This window comes from Lolium perenne, chromosome 7 (genome assembly GCF_019359855.2).
Source record: "Lolium perenne isolate Kyuss_39 chromosome 7, Kyuss_2.0, whole genome shotgun sequence".
Taxonomy (NCBI): Eukaryota; Viridiplantae; Streptophyta; class Magnoliopsida; order Poales; family Poaceae; genus Lolium; species Lolium perenne.
Window position 1 is genome coordinate 2,508,107 of NC_067250.2, and position 15,228 is coordinate 2,523,334.

General features: G+C 45.8%; 1 protein-coding gene across 1 annotated transcript; it reads right to left on the minus strand.

Annotated features, from left to right (window-relative positions):
* On the minus strand, window positions 1–9,401 carry LOC127311680 (uncharacterized). The gene is made up of 13 exons (XM_051342130.2): window positions 6,497–9,401; window positions 6,099–6,422; window positions 4,487–4,615; window positions 4,286–4,408; window positions 4,018–4,179; window positions 3,207–3,332; window positions 2,996–3,130; window positions 2,421–2,548; window positions 2,230–2,341; window positions 1,821–2,129; window positions 1,389–1,496; window positions 1,014–1,309; window positions 1–932 (listed from the first exon to the last, which is right to left on the minus strand). Exons 1-13 carry the CDS (start codon window positions 9,131–9,133, stop codon window positions 404–406), a joined length of 5,118 nt encoding a protein of 1,705 aa, XP_051198090.1. The 5' UTR covers window positions 9,134–9,401; the 3' UTR covers window positions 1–403.
* Window positions 9,402–15,228: the final 5,827 nt, after the last annotated feature.

The window sequence follows — 15,228 nt, forward strand, 5'->3', positions numbered from 1 at the left end:
GTCACCGAACAGCCCCAAGTAATTATTGGCTTCAAACTGTCAAGTTTACATAATGCAATGAATCAAGGATCTAAAAGGCAGGGGGAAATGTACCTAGTCTGTGCACACTTCTTTTCTTGCTATCTTAACAAGTTACTACAACTCTCCTCCCTCCCCTGGGTAATTATTACTTTCTTCATCTCCTGGCTTTGAATGAGTGAAACTCTATCTGTACAATGGCATCCGCACGCTTCTCATGCAAAAAAGAAAAGAAAAAGGGACACCGCTCCTTTTGTACCTCTCTAGACATATATATCACGGATATTAAATATACAGAACAAACTATGAGAAAGAAGGTGGTGACGCGATTGACTGATTACAGGACGAATAACGCACCTCGTCTTCAACTAATTCCCTTGTTTCATCAGAGCGCTACCTCCTGGAGATCGTCTGCCAGACCGTTGAGCTGGAGGGACGAGTTGCTGTGGGAGCGGCTGTGGGATGGTCTCAGTCCAGGTATGAAGGGCGGCGACTGCATCGCCTGCAAGTCTGGTGATCTTGAGGCAGGGGTGCTGCCCGGCTGCTCTGGGTATGTCCCGCTCCAGGACGCTGCACGTGACTTTGAGAACGAGCTGTTGCCACTGCCCGAGGGGGTCATGATGTTTTCCATGCTCGAGTGCCGCTGGAAGCTCGATTGCACTTGCATAGGTGGCGGCGGGGATGCATAGGAGGTTGACTCCACAGCCTGCGAGGAAGATGGCCCGTCCTGATGTGCAGTTTCAGCTGTTGGCTCTGGAGTCATCTGCATTGATGCGTCGACAGCTGGAGTCGGGACGAAGAAACTAGTACCAGGCAGCTTGTTCACAGCTGGCATGGCAGGTTTGTTGTATGATGGTGCTCCAAAGGCATTTCCAACACCACCGCCGCCGCCCTTGTTAAATGTGTCAACATATCTACACAAACAAGTTTATGCCATAACTTATAAGCCCACCAGGGTAAGAGGTATAACAGGGCAGTGAAACTAAACAATTTACCTTGACCTAACACCTGCTCTCGCACGTGCTGAGAACTGATTCTGGCCAGGTGGTATCGGTGGCATCCCTGAAATAGGCTCAGCAGGGTTTGGAGGCTTCGTCTCCGTAAACCCGTTAGGAGTATAACCTCCACTGCTAGGGGCTGCCCGATTGTAATTTGGACCACCGTTCTGGAATGAGGCTGTTGTTGGAGGTGGAGGAAGGGGAGGCTCCTCGGCGGGGACCTCGACGCCTCTTTCCACCCAGCGCTTCAGATTCTCATCAAAGTAGAAATTGTTCTGTTCCCCCAACTTTGCCTTCAGATCATGAGAAAATTATTTGAGTTACTGCACAGAGCGCAAGGTAGGCAGAAGTATACAATCTATTAACAAGCACCTGGTTGGAAGACGATTTTGAGACAAGTCCTACAGTTTTCTGCAGCAACCATCCAAAACGTGAACTGCCTGAACCTGATGAGCTTTGTGCATTATCTGATCCACCACCCTGTTAGAATGTCAATGTAAAAGAGAGAAATTGAGAAACTTCTAGAAAATATTCCAATGCAACAAGTGCTCCTTTCTTTGCATGTTCTGCATAACATATTTTTTGATTGGGGGTGATCACATCAAGAGACATAAAGGATGGCCATGCCAAATCTTGAAATAGAAAAAAAAAAGATTATTTGCACAGGCGTTAATTATCAATATAGGACAGAGGATATGTGATGAATGAGGCGAGCAAGGTAAAACACCAATAAATTCAAATGAACACATTATTATGCAACAAGATATTAAAAAGTATATGCCTTTAACAGAAAAGTAGGACTACCTGTTGTCTCTTAAAATCTGGTTCAGAGACACTTCTGTTATGTGTGCCTTTCCTATCAGGGCCACTATCTTCTGCCATTGCACTCACAAACTGCTCTGAAGCAGAAGATGACATAGGCATCGCTGACTGACTATTTACAAAATTATTAGCTGGAGGAGCAGAATAGGTATCTCTGTCAACAGAGAAGCTCTGTGATAATGGCGGCACTGGTGCAGGTTGTGTACCCATCATGCGGGACAAGGATTTATCAAACGATGAGAAAATCTTTCCAACAATCTTTGAAGGAGCAAGATTTGTGCCATATCCACCCTACATGTTGACGAGTCAATGGTCAGTTAACAGGAAAAAAGTTGTCCGCTAAAGTACACACAATAATCAATAAACAACATTGACTACACAGAATTGACACCTGCTGGTGGGTGCGTATCCGCTCCTCCAAAGATGAAAACAGTTGCTTCCATGCTTCTAGTTCGGGCGCACGACCAGAGGCTTTCAGCAGCTTCAAAGATGCTTGACAGTACCTTAAGAAAGCAATTCAAATTTTAAGCTGAGTGTATGTAGATAGGATACAAGTGGATATGTAATAACCCAGCAACTTACCTTAGTGAATCAGAGACCTTCCCAACCTCCGCAAGCATGTATGCGTATATAAGCTTATATGGTTGAAATGGCAGGAGGATATACTGAGAATTACCAAGAACTTTCGCATATTCATACAACTCCGTTCTCTGTAAGTTGTGTCGCACGGGTATTTGATCAGGAACAGTAAATGGCAATGAAAAACGATGTACTACCTACTATGAGAGGACAAGAAACTAGTAACCAAGAAAAATAAGTATGTGACTAACTATTATATCCATGAAAGAGATGCAGATATTTTTTCCACTGGTTAAAAATTGAAATTTCCAACCAGAAACAAATGCCAATAAGCAAGTTGCGACAATAAAATCTGAATTTGACAGCCCAGCAACATATCCAATCTGCAGCTCGGAACATCAAACTCTTCTACAGAACTCCGTGTGGATGGGTGGAAGAGGGGATGACGAAACAAGATGCAAAACTATTCATATCTGATCAACTAATATCGTGCAAGATCATATGCACGGTAATGAGTGAGTGTGTGTGTGCACGGCCACAAACAAACAGAAAGTGAAGTGTACATATAGTAACAAGACCTGGATAGCTTCAGGGCTCGTAAATGTGCGAGGACATCTCAGGTGGTCTGCTCCAAGCAAACATATTCTTGCACTTTCAGAGTAGGAATCAATATTTAGTTCAGCAACTAAATAGCATGAATGAGCAGCTGCAACCTGCATATAAATATACAATAATATAAGGTGTCCGGCTCAAACATGTATAGAAACTGTAGACTCAACAGATGCAAACCTCATTTTTCTCTTTCCAAAGGCAATCCCCAAGGTGAGTAATTACAAGGTCATCTCCCTTAGTCCTGTTTGCAGTTATAATAGCCAAATTTTGTTGCCAGTCATCCAGCATGCCCACAGGAGTACCCTGTCAGATAGCAACATATACTACGTTAACTTCAAATTAATTAAGAGGGAAAAAAGGGTACTCCGTCTGGAAATCATGACATGATATGTCTAAGAAGTCGTTTGGAAGCCAGGTTTTCATTTCATTTGTAGCATTTTGAAATCGTTTACATTGTAATTCCAGAAATTGACACTTGTTTGGTTGCCACAGGAATTGTAAATGACAGTAGAATTCAATATTGAATTTGTTTGGTTGCCACAGGGATTGTGAATGACAGGTTTCAGCTCGGGATTGTGATTACACATGGCATCATTTTGCTGGATTTCCTAAATGAAATGATGGCCCAATTCTGTGGCAACGATACAGCCCACCTATGAAATTTTAAAATGAATTCCAGAATTCCAGGCTTAAATGATGGATACCAAACGACCTCTAAGAGAATTCAAGCAAAATCCATCTCTGAATTAGAAAAACAGTTACAGTTTATCAGATGGTAAATTAAGTTGTTGTCCAGGCTAAAGAAGATCCAAAGTTCTGTTGCAACAAGCTATAACACAAATACTATGGACAGTGGCTCTTTCAATTCCTTCCAGTTGAATAGTCCTTCAACTCACGAGTAACGCATGTAGAGTTTCTATTTAAACATACATCCTACTGTTTTTTCCAATCATGGTAAGAATGCAACAAACAAGTACTTATGTATTACCCCTGCAGGCTGTTGCTGTCTTGTGCCATAATTCACATCGACAGGGTCCTCAGCGCTAAAAACATCGGCCTGTTGTCCAGCGATAAGAAGGCACAATGTCCTCAAAGGTGAACCAGATACAAAATGACAGCAAGCCATTTTCTTCACAGTATCCGCATAAAACTGCATGATCAGTCAACAAAATGATCAGCAATTATTCAGGGAAAAAAGAAAAAGGCAAAGCCATTAACTAGTCTAGGGACTGAAAAAATTTAGAGTTAACTCAAACCTTATCACCAAGTTGTAAAGCAAGTATTAATGCAGGTCCCCAAAGCTGACCTTCCTGCGCATACTGAAGAGCATCTTTCCTTTTACCAGAAACTAGAAGATTTTGAACTTCTTGAGCAGTAGCCTGCAACAGAATAGTTGGTTCGATCATGACCATTTTTGCTAGATAACACACAACCAACAGCCAAGCAGATGGACTTACCTGTATCTGGCTTTCCGGGGGAATATTTTTCATGCAATGGGCCATGGCTCCATATTCCCTCGTATGGGCACTATTACTATTACATGCTGAAAAAAGAGCTGTTACTGCAGTGTCTGGACCATCCATACCCTGTTACCAGCAATTCAAAAAAAAATCATTATTTGACCTGGGGTCGGGGGTCAAAATGAAATAATTTTAATACCATATACTCCCTCCATCCCAAAATATGAGCCATACGGAGTATAAGTTCAGTCAAAAGTCAGCATCTTCTAAGTTTGACCAAGTTTATACAGCAACTAAGGATACTAAATCAATATCAACAGATTCATCATAAAGTATATGTTCTCAATATGTCTATTCAATATTGTAAATGTTGATATTTTTCAGTAAATATTCAGGCAAACTTAGTAGGGTTTGACTTTTGACCAAACTTATACACCTTATATTTTGGGACAGAGGGAGTACTATCAAAGAGATAGACATGTATCTGGAGTACCCTTTTGGCACATGAGGTCATCCTACCATGTTACCAATAACTCAAAATTAAGATACATTATTCCACCTGAGGCCGGTATTAGCATGGAACAATTTTAGTCCTATCCTAAGGCATGTGGCGATAAATGATAAAGCTGAATCCAGTTACTTGTCAGCTCACAACATACATCCTCGCATATAGGCATGCGCCAAGTTACTTGGCACAAATATTGACCATGTGACAGATGCTGCACGGGCCAAGAGCTCATGAACCTCATATGGTTGGCGTAGGGATTGCATCTTGAGGCCATTTCAAGCAGAATAGAAAATGGAACCAAGGATTGCATTAATTTGAGATTCTCTAGAGAGCCTAATGGAAATATATGCTTAATGGCTAGCTAATAAACACAAAGCTGAGAGAAGATCCACATCCAGGACAACTAGGTATTGGTACTCTTGCCGATGTTCATTGACTACTTTCATGGCTGCGTGGAGCGCATAGCCTTGGCATTGCAGCTCAAAATCAAAATAATGGTAGAACCCTCATCGGTATTTACTGGTTTGTGGTTTGGTCTCTATGTCATTTTTCTGCGACTGCCTTAAGAAAAGTGCAAGATTGTGTCATTGAGGAAGAAAAAGTTTGAAGACCTGAATGATTTGCTTGTTTCTTTTAGTCTTCATGTTGTCATCGCTGGAGAGAGCTCACATATCTCGGCCATATACTATTTACTACTACAAATATATCATGGCATTTGATTGTCAAAACAAATGTACGAAAATTATATAAACATGGATTTTAAATGATTAATGACAAGCATCATTGCCATCAGGTAAACAACTAAACATTGACAAAATTTTCCACTCCCCAGTAACCAGGATCAGGACTAAAACTGTGATTGCTGAAATCTGGTACCTAACCTAGGTGCCCCACAACTCCGACATGTCAGTGCCTTCCAGCATCAAGATTTGCTATGTGGCTGCAGTGCAGTACTGGGATTATTTATCAGTGTGGCATTGGTGTTCATTAATTGTATTCACAAAGATTTTATAGTACACTAAATCAACGATGCTGCTCAAGGAAAAGCAAGGATACTACCAAACAGAACATAGCAAGGCGAAACAATGGGCCTATAAATACCTCACGCGATGGATCAGGTCCAAAGGGTGACCGAAGTTTTCCATAGTGTTGATATGATATTTTAAGCAATGAAATAAGCAGCTTCTGAACTTCCCCTCCTTGGAATTCCCTGACGGAAGACTCATAGCTTCCAATAATATCATCAAGCCATTTATTCACATCCTTTGCTGCAGCACTTCCACCAGCGAGGGGGCCAGGAATAGGTCGACGACACAAAGCATAGAAGTAGCTCAGTGCACTACCATTATTGATGCTTGGCTGATCAATTTTATCAGCAACAATCTCCGATATATTGAGAATTGACAACATGCCACGAGAATTGCCCTAATGGAAAGGTATAAGCTCTTAGTTACGAATTCCATTGCGAAAAAGGATATTACAAAGAATATTAGAGATACCTGATTTCCGCTGTCAAAGTTTGCAGTCATTGAGCTGGTCTCGTTCATAACTACTAGCTTCCCACCAAATCCAAATGCAACAAGAGCATGAGGTGGGCGTCCAGCTGACGACCTCTCCACGTGAGGGGAGTAACCATGCTGTTGAGATGAAGGTAGCTGCTGAGAAAAGCTCATGGAGTTCTCCCTGCTCAAATAGTTGTTTGGTAATTGCATGTGTGTGGCAGGATCAGTGTGTGTTTGCATCTGGAACACGCTCGCTACAGGAACACTTTTCTGTGGCTCGGCAAAGCCATTCGAATTCGCATAACCATGGCTTGCTGAAGGTTCAAATGCTACATGATGAGCTTGATTATCTTTAGAAGGTTCAAATTCCTTTTGGGAATTCTGGTAACCTGCAGAAGGTATAAATCCTGTGCTTCTCTGGTTGTTAGTGAAAGGTTTAAACCCCTGATGAGCAACTGAAACTTCAGTTCCCTTGTTACCATTGTCATTGCTAGTAGAAATACTTTGATTGCTTTTATATGGTTCAAAACCCTTGTGAGCACTCTGATAGCTAGTAGGTTCAAAACCCTTGTTACTAACCTGGTGCCCCTCACCACCATTACTGTATTGACTTGCAGAAGGCATAAATGTGTTGATAGTACTCTGACTGCTTTTCTGCGGTTCAAAACCCTTGTGAGCACTCTGATAGCTAGTAGGTTCAAAACCCTTGTTACTGACCTGGTTGCCCTCACCGCCACCACTGTATTGACTCGTGGAAGGCATAAATGTGCTGATAGTACTTTGACTGCTTTTCTGCGGTTCAAAACCATAGTGAGCAGTCTGATAACCAGTAGGTTCGAAACCCTTGTTACTAACCTGGTGGCCCCAACCACCATTATTGTGTTGACTTGTAGAAGGCACAAATGTGTTAATATTAGTCTGATAATCAGTAGAGGGTTCCGGCGAAGGCATGAATGTGTTGATAGTGGTGCCATAGTCCGTAGAGGGTCTCAAAGACTCGGTATATGCCTGCTGATTAGTCTGATTCTCAACATGCTGATGGGAACTGTAGGAACTCCCAGAATGTACGCTGTTAACCAACGAACCATGCTGCCATTGACTCTGCTGATCATAATTACTTGCCTGAGTATTCCCAGCATGACTAACATTTTGACCTGCCCCAGAGGAAGTTGATGCCGCAGTTGCAGCTTGTGTGAGAGCTTGCTGGTATGCCTCGAGCGTGTACCACTCCTGAGTGTTGGTGTCAAAGTAAAATCCAGGGTAGTCAGCATAGAACAGCATGTTTGGTGGGTATTCTGCTGTCGCTGCACTGCTCTGATCCTGGCCCCAGCTGACAGCAGTGGTGCTGCCCTCCTCCGCGATGGTCTCCAGCCCTGCCTGTGAAGAGTTCTGCAGGTACGAACCAGCAAGGTGCTGCTGCTGCTGCTGCTGAACATTGTCGCTGCCAGCGACCGTCACAGCACCGCCATTATCAGTAGCTAGTTGATACCACTGCCCTGTTGCCCCGTCGTAAGTCCAACCAGGGTATGGATTATTCAGATAGTTGGGATCCGAGTAGTCCACGGCCCCACTGGTCCAGTCCGACTGTGCATTGGCGTTCTGATTTGCAGACTCCGCAACGGTAGCACCCATATACGACTGCGAGCTGGCATTGCCATCCACTCCACCGAAGAAGCTCTGATCCGCTGCTCCAGCACTATCTGCACCCGAACCCTGCACTCCAAAAAAGGCATCCTCGCTAACACTACCATCTGCCACGAAGTCCCCCGCGGCACCAGCTCCCCAGTCCAGCTGCGAACCGGCGTCATTGCTACCCGCTCCACTGAAGAAGCTGTGATCGTCAGCCCCGACGCTGCTGGCACCGACAACAGCTGAAGGCTGCACACTCTGGACCGCGGCCACGCCGGCTCCGAAAAACGTGTCCTCGTCGCCTCCTGCCAGGAAGTCCCCGAACGGATCCGCCCCGGCTCCGCTGCTGCTGTCGTCCGCGCCAAAGACGCTCCACTGCACCTGCTTGACTGTGGTGGTCCGCACGCTCTTCCCCGACCCGGGCGACCCGCCCTCTGGCGCCGCTGCAGTATCTGCCTTCGGGTCGGATGCTGTGGCCTTCACCTCGGGTAAACCGGCCAGAACCTCAGCGTCTGTCGGCGCTGCCGTGGCGGCCAGAGCCTCGGCGTCAGTGGGTGCTGCCGTGGTGGTCAGAGCCTCGGCATCCTGGGTTGCCTCCGCGGCCCGAACCTCGGCGTCATGGGGCAACACAGGGGCCAGAACCTCGGCGTCATGGGGCGGCAACGCAGAGGCCAGAACCTCGGCCTCATGGGGCACTACCGCCGCCTTCAACTCAGCATCGTGGGGCGCCACGGGGGCTTCGACCTCGGCCTGGGGAGGTAGAGGAGGAGGAGGAGGATCTGCAGCGTCAGCCTCGGTGGCCTGAGGGGCCGCCGCGGGCTCGGGCTCGGGCGCGGGCGCTACTCCCGTGCCGGCGTCCCCGTCGTCGTCGTCGTCGTCGTCGTCGGCTAGGGTGAGGGACGCGAGGTCCTCCGCCGCGGAGGCAGCGGGGGTCGCCTGTTGGTGGTCGTCGTCGTCGTCGACCAGCTTGTCGAAGAAGTCGGCGTCGTCGGAGTCGGACGCCATCCGCTGATCTCCTCCGAGGAGGGGGCCCCCGGCGGCCGGAGAGGGAGGTGGCTAGCTAGGGTTTGTCGATGGGCGGCGGAGCAGATCCCGAATCGCGCCTCGCCGCGCCGCGCCGGATCGAGGAGGCGGCGGTGGATCGGATCGGGGTGGCGAGGTGAGGAGGAACTGGATTTGGATCTCGACTCGACTTTGGGTGGAGTTGGATTTTGGAGATGGGGCGAGGCGAGGAGACGCGTGCGTGCGTGCGTGCAACAGCCGACGTCGCGTCACTCATCGCAAACAGTTTTTTTTTTTTAAAAAGCTTTGCTGATATAATTTTTTGCGAAACACACTTCGACGCTCACGTATACGCACATACACTCACCCCTAATGAATGCACGCACGTACACCCTATGAGCACCTCCGAGAGACCGCGTCCAAGAAACTTCATTCGATGGGTCTTGAGATTGACGAAGTCACCACATGCGTCTCGCTGTCGACGGGAACGTCGCCTCCCGCTGGAGAATATGTCACCTTTAACGAGACACCAAAGTGTCAAACCTGAGGTTTGAACTCTAGTGAGCTGGGGGTGACACTGCCCTCTTAACCATCCAACCACTGGTTGAACTCCAAAGGATAGGAAGTACGAAACAATCCGTGCACTCACCGGAACTAGCGGCTGCAGCCAAACTACAACGCCAGCAAGGCACACGTACAATGCAAACTAGAGTGGGCATTAGGCCATAATATGTGAGAGTACCATCTCACTAGCAACCTTGGTAGTTGTTTGGTGTGTGTAATACCTATGTAAATACATGGTATATTCTTATATTTTATTGGTTTTTTGGAGTTATTGGCACTGAGCATGAATGTGAACTCAACTTGCATTTGCATTGTGTAACAAAGAGTTTTTTACTTTATGTTACAGCGTTGGAGGGGGTATAGCATCGTTAGTCTACCTGGAGACTGAAAGTGAGAGGATGGAAAGGGAGCCCAAGGAAAAAAAAGAGGATGATGATGCAATATCTAGGAATCAAGTACCACAACCACCTACAATCAAAGTACAGAAATTAGCACAATACGTACAGATGGTGAAGGAAGGGAGACATAGAGATCAAGACACACAAAACTGATTCATGGAAGTAGTGTCAGTACAATCGGGAGCTGGAAGAAACAATGAAAGAGGAGTTAGTCTATCTGATTTCTGGAATGCTAGACCAATACCATTTGCAACCGCACCTGAGCGGATGCTGAAGATTGGTTAATGGATACAGACCGGAGACTAAGAACTGTTGGTTGCAAACTTGCAATGACGAGGTGAAAGTTAGGTATGCTACTGTTGGAGATATGCCTAAGAGGCAATAATAAAGTGGTTATTATAATATCTTTGTGTTTATGATAAATGTTTGCATACCATGCTATAATTGTATTAACTGAAACATTGATACATGTGTGTTATGTAAACAACAAGGAGTCCCTAGTAAGCCTCTTGTATAACTAGCTTGTTGATTAATGGATGATCATGGTTTCGTGATCATGAACATTGGATGTTATTAATAACAAGGTTATGTCATTGGCTGAATGATGTAATGGACACACACCCAAATGAGCGTAGCATAAGATCAAGTCATTAAGTTCAATTTGCTATAAACTTTTGATACATAGTTGCCTTAGTCCTTCGATCATGAGATCATGTAAATCACTTACACCGGAAGGGTACTTTGATTACATCAAACGTCATTGCGTAAATGGGTGGTTATAAAGATGGGATTAAGTATCCGGAAAGTGTGAGTTGAGGCATATGGATCAACAGTGGGATTTGTCCATCCTGATGACGGATAGATATACTCTGGGCTCTCTCGGTGGAATGTCGTCTGATTAGCTTGCAAGCATATGATTGGATCATAAGAGATGACATACCACGATACGAGTAAAGAGTACTTGTCGGTAACGAGGTTGAACAAGGTATGGAGATACCGATGATCAAACCTTGGACAAGTAAAATATCGTGTGACAAAGGGAATTGGCATCGTATGTAAATGGTTCAATCGATCACTAAAGTCATCGTTGAATATGTGGGAGCCATTATGGATCTCCAGATCCCGCTATTGGTTATTGCTCGGAGAGGAGTCTCGACCATGTCTGCATAGTTGGCGAACCGTAGGGTGAGGCGCTTAAGGTTCGATGTCGCATAAGTAGATTCGAAATACGAGATGGAGTCCGAAGTTTTTGTTCGGAGTCTCGGATGGGATCCAGGACATCACGAGGAGGTCCGGAATGGTCCGGAGAATAAGATTCATATAAGGGAAGTCATTTTCCGGGGTTCTGGAAAAAGTTCGGTGTTTTGACCGGAGCTTCTAGAAGGTTCTAGAGAGCCACCAGTGGGCCCACCACCCCGGGAGAGGCCACGTAGGCGCCACATGGCATGGTGGGGCCTGCCCACTATGACATGTGGGCCCAGGCCGGCCTACCCCTTGGAGATAAGATCTATCTCTTAATTTAAATGGTTTAAATCTAGAGATAAGATCTATCTCTAAAATAAAGAGTTCAAATGAAGAGATAAGGGGAAGGCTTGAGGGGGAAGAAAAGTCCCCCCCTCATGCGCCGGCCAAGGGATAGGTGGGGCCAAGGGGGAACCCTAGGCCGACCCCTCCCCCTATATAAAGAGGGGAGGGGGTGGCCGACCACCACACCCATCCACAAACCCTGGCCGCCCTCCTCTCGATCTTCCTCCTCCATATACTGCGCAGGCTTAGGCGAAGCCCTGCAGTAATTCTTCTCCACCACCACCACCACGCCGTCGTGCTGCTGGGATTCGGTGGAGATCTACCACACCTCCGCTGCCCGCTGGAACGGGGAGAGGACGTCGTCGTCGTCGGCTAGGGTGAGGGACGCGAGGTCCTCCGCCGCGGAGGCAGCGGGGGGCGCCTGTTGGTTGTCGTCGTCGTCGTCGTCGACCAGCTTGTCGAAGAAGTCAGCGTCGTCGGAGTCGGACGCCATCCGCTGATCTCCTCCGAGGATGGGGCCCCCGGCGGCCGGAGAGGGAGGTCGCTAGCTAGGGTTTGTCAGGGGCGGCGGAGCAGATCCCGAATCGCGCCGCGCCGCGCCGCGCCGGATCAAGGAGGAGGTGGATCGGATCGGATCGGGGTGGCGAGTTGGAACTGGATTTGGATCTCGACTCGACTTTGGGTGGAGTTGGATTTTGGAGATGGGGCGAGCGAGGAGACGCGTGCGTGCAACAGCCGACGTCGCGTCACTCATCGCAAATAGACTTTTTTTAAATATATGGTACGTATATTTTTGGAGCCATGATTGATTGCACCGAGAGTATCTCTAACAAGGCTAGATGGGGGGACATATAGTCTACCAAGAGGATAAGAACACCCAGGTTGAGGTCGATTTACAGTTGAACTCACTCAAAGAGGTGAAGTTCGAACATATACCGGTGGTAAAGGAATTTCCAGATGTATTTCCACAAGAATTACCAGGAATGCCACTAGACATGGAGATTGAATTTACCATTGACCTAATAAATAGTGGAACAACACCAATAGCACGACCACCTCACAAGATGGGGCCAAAAGAGTTAGTGGAACTAAAGGAACAAGTTGATGGGCTAGTAAATCAAAGATTTGGCGTATCACCCTTGGGAGCCCTGGTGATATTTGTGGATAAAAGGGATAGAAGAAGAAGGATGTGTGGAGATTGTAGGAATTTGAACAATGTGACTATCAAACAAATACCCACTACCAAGAATTCAAGATTTGTTTGATCAAGTACAAGGAGTTGGAGTTTCCTCCAAGATGGATTTGAGATCGGGATATTACAAGGTACAAATCAAACCAGAAGACATTCTGAAGACTACTTTTTGTATCAAGATATGGAAATCATGAATATTTGGTAGTGCCATTTGGATTGACCAATGCACCTGCCATATTCATGAACATGATGAATAAGTGATGGCAACAACTTCGTGTGTACCAACTCATTGGGACTCCAAGTGCAGAGTGTTGTAGCAAGCGTCTTTTCCCCACAAGGGTGACTCGAGGGTTATATCGAACTCTTAGGGAATTAGCGAAGAATTACTCCCCTCCTCCTCTTCAAGCAGCCTGCAATTTTTTTTTGGTTGCCTTGAGTCCCCAACTCCACTATGTGGTTGTCAAGCATAAGGTTTTGTGTCAGTAATATGAAGATTATAGTACATAAATAAAAGTAAACAACAATCTATGCTAGGCAATAAAAGTAAAACAATGTTATTCTGTCGTAGGAATTTTTTGTTTTCTGCAACAGAACCCTACAATAACTTGAACATATCGTTTGGAGAGAGCACAAACCCTTGCATTAATTTGCATGATATTTCTTGGTTGTTCTTGGTTCTTATCCATGTGATTCTTTAGGGCTTGTGTTTATTCTTATGACAAGCGCTAGTTCATCAAAAATGGATTTTGTATGAAAAACTTGTTGTGTTTTCGAGTTTGGAGTTTTTAGAGGTTGCACCTCTAAATTATCAAAATACTCTATCCCACATGTTCTTGATATTTCTAATTTTTTGTGGGGTAGATCTTGTCTTCTTATTTCCAACAAATTGGTTTCGGCCAAATTGGAGTTTCCCATCTCAAGTTTTTTGCATTTCTAGTTCTATTGTTTCTACAATTTTGCTTTGGGCGATAGTACCGGTTTGGCCATCGGCAGTATCAATATCTCCATGGAGGCGGTACTACCGCCGCCCATCCATCCGGTACCCAGACGTTGTAACCGTTGTTGTGGGATTATCACTACTCCTCCAGGAGCGGTAGTACCGCCAGCGGTACCGTATGGTTCCATCGTGGGGGTAGAGTTTGGTTATGTACCCCGATCGGTACTTGGCCCGGAAGTACCCCTACGACAAAGTTCTACGTGGCTCGTGGTAGTACCGGCCATGGTACCGCTCAGTGGTCTCACGCGGTCACGGAAGTATCGGGCTCGGTACCGCTCAGGTACCGCCAGGGACACAAAAATCGCATAACAAGCCGCGGTGACTGGGACGTATCAGGAGTGCCGCTCATCCAACCGCACACGTTGACGAGGACTAACGGTAACACTCGGAGCGGTACTACCGCTCGCCCAAATGGTAGTACCAGTCGTGCGCGAATTTGCACATAACGGGCAAATTTCGTGGGGACCTATTTAAGCCCCCCTTCTTCCCATGGGGGCTAGAGCTCTTTCCGATTCTCTCCTCCATTGTTAATCTTGAAGGAGCTTGCCCTATCTCTTGATTCCTCCCATAATTTTTGAATCTTTTTGATGGAAAAGAGAGAGGAGATCTAGATCTACTACTCCACCAGTCAAAATCTTCTCTTAGTGAGGGAACTTACTAGATCAAGATTTTGGAGCCTTTTGTGGATTTCCTGCCTTGTTCTTCCTCCCTTATCCGCTATAAGTTTTTATAGCTTTGTTGGAATTTGTAAGTGAAGGATTTATGCACTTGTGTTCTTGCCATTGCATTAGAATTTGTAAGAAGTTTTTAAACCTCCTATTCACTTCACTCTAGGCGGCATCCTTGGTATATCAGTGAATCTCCATTTCTCATTTTCAATATGAGAAGTCAAGAGTTGGAAATATTTCATAGACAACCAAATTTTTGGCAGCCAACCAAACGAGCACCAAAATATCATGGGCTACCAAATATGCCCTAAAAGCCAGCAGGGACTGGGCGGTCGAACCCCGGTGCAAGGACCGGTCTAGACCAAGCCGGTCGGTCCTCCCGACGGTAGACCGGACTAGGAACTAGGTGTCCAACCTCAGCTCAAAAGGCATCATCTCCAAAGCACAAGACCTGTAACTTCTTTTTGATGTGAAATTGATGTGGTATGATGTGTATATTTGGCTATGGCAACATCCCCATCAAGCTCATCAAAACCACCCCTCTTGATAGTGTGGTGTTTTCTATTGACTCAAACATAAATAAAAGAGGAACAAGAAAAAACACCAGCACATCTTCTCGTCATCGTCATTAACTAAAATAATGGTTAAGGATAAAATACTCTAACAATCTACCCCTTTTTGGTTAACAATGATAAACTGAGCTAGTCACATAGATGAGCTTAGACGAAATGTTTTCATATACACCTAATGCA

Excerpts from the sequence above, each read along its gene's own strand:
- LOC127311680 (XM_051342130.2), bottom strand. The coding sequence starts at position 9,133 with ATGGCGTCCGACTCCGACGACGCCGACTTCTTCGACAAGCTGGTCGAC. Across the intron at positions 1,497-1,820 it reads CAGATTTTAAGAGACAACAG|GGTGGTGGATCAGATAATGC; the intron begins GTAGTCCTACTT and ends ACATTCTAACAG. Across the intron at positions 933-1,013 it reads AGAGCAGGTGTTAGGTCAAG|ATATGTTGACACATTTAACA; the intron begins GTAAATTGTTTA and ends TTGTTTGTGTAG.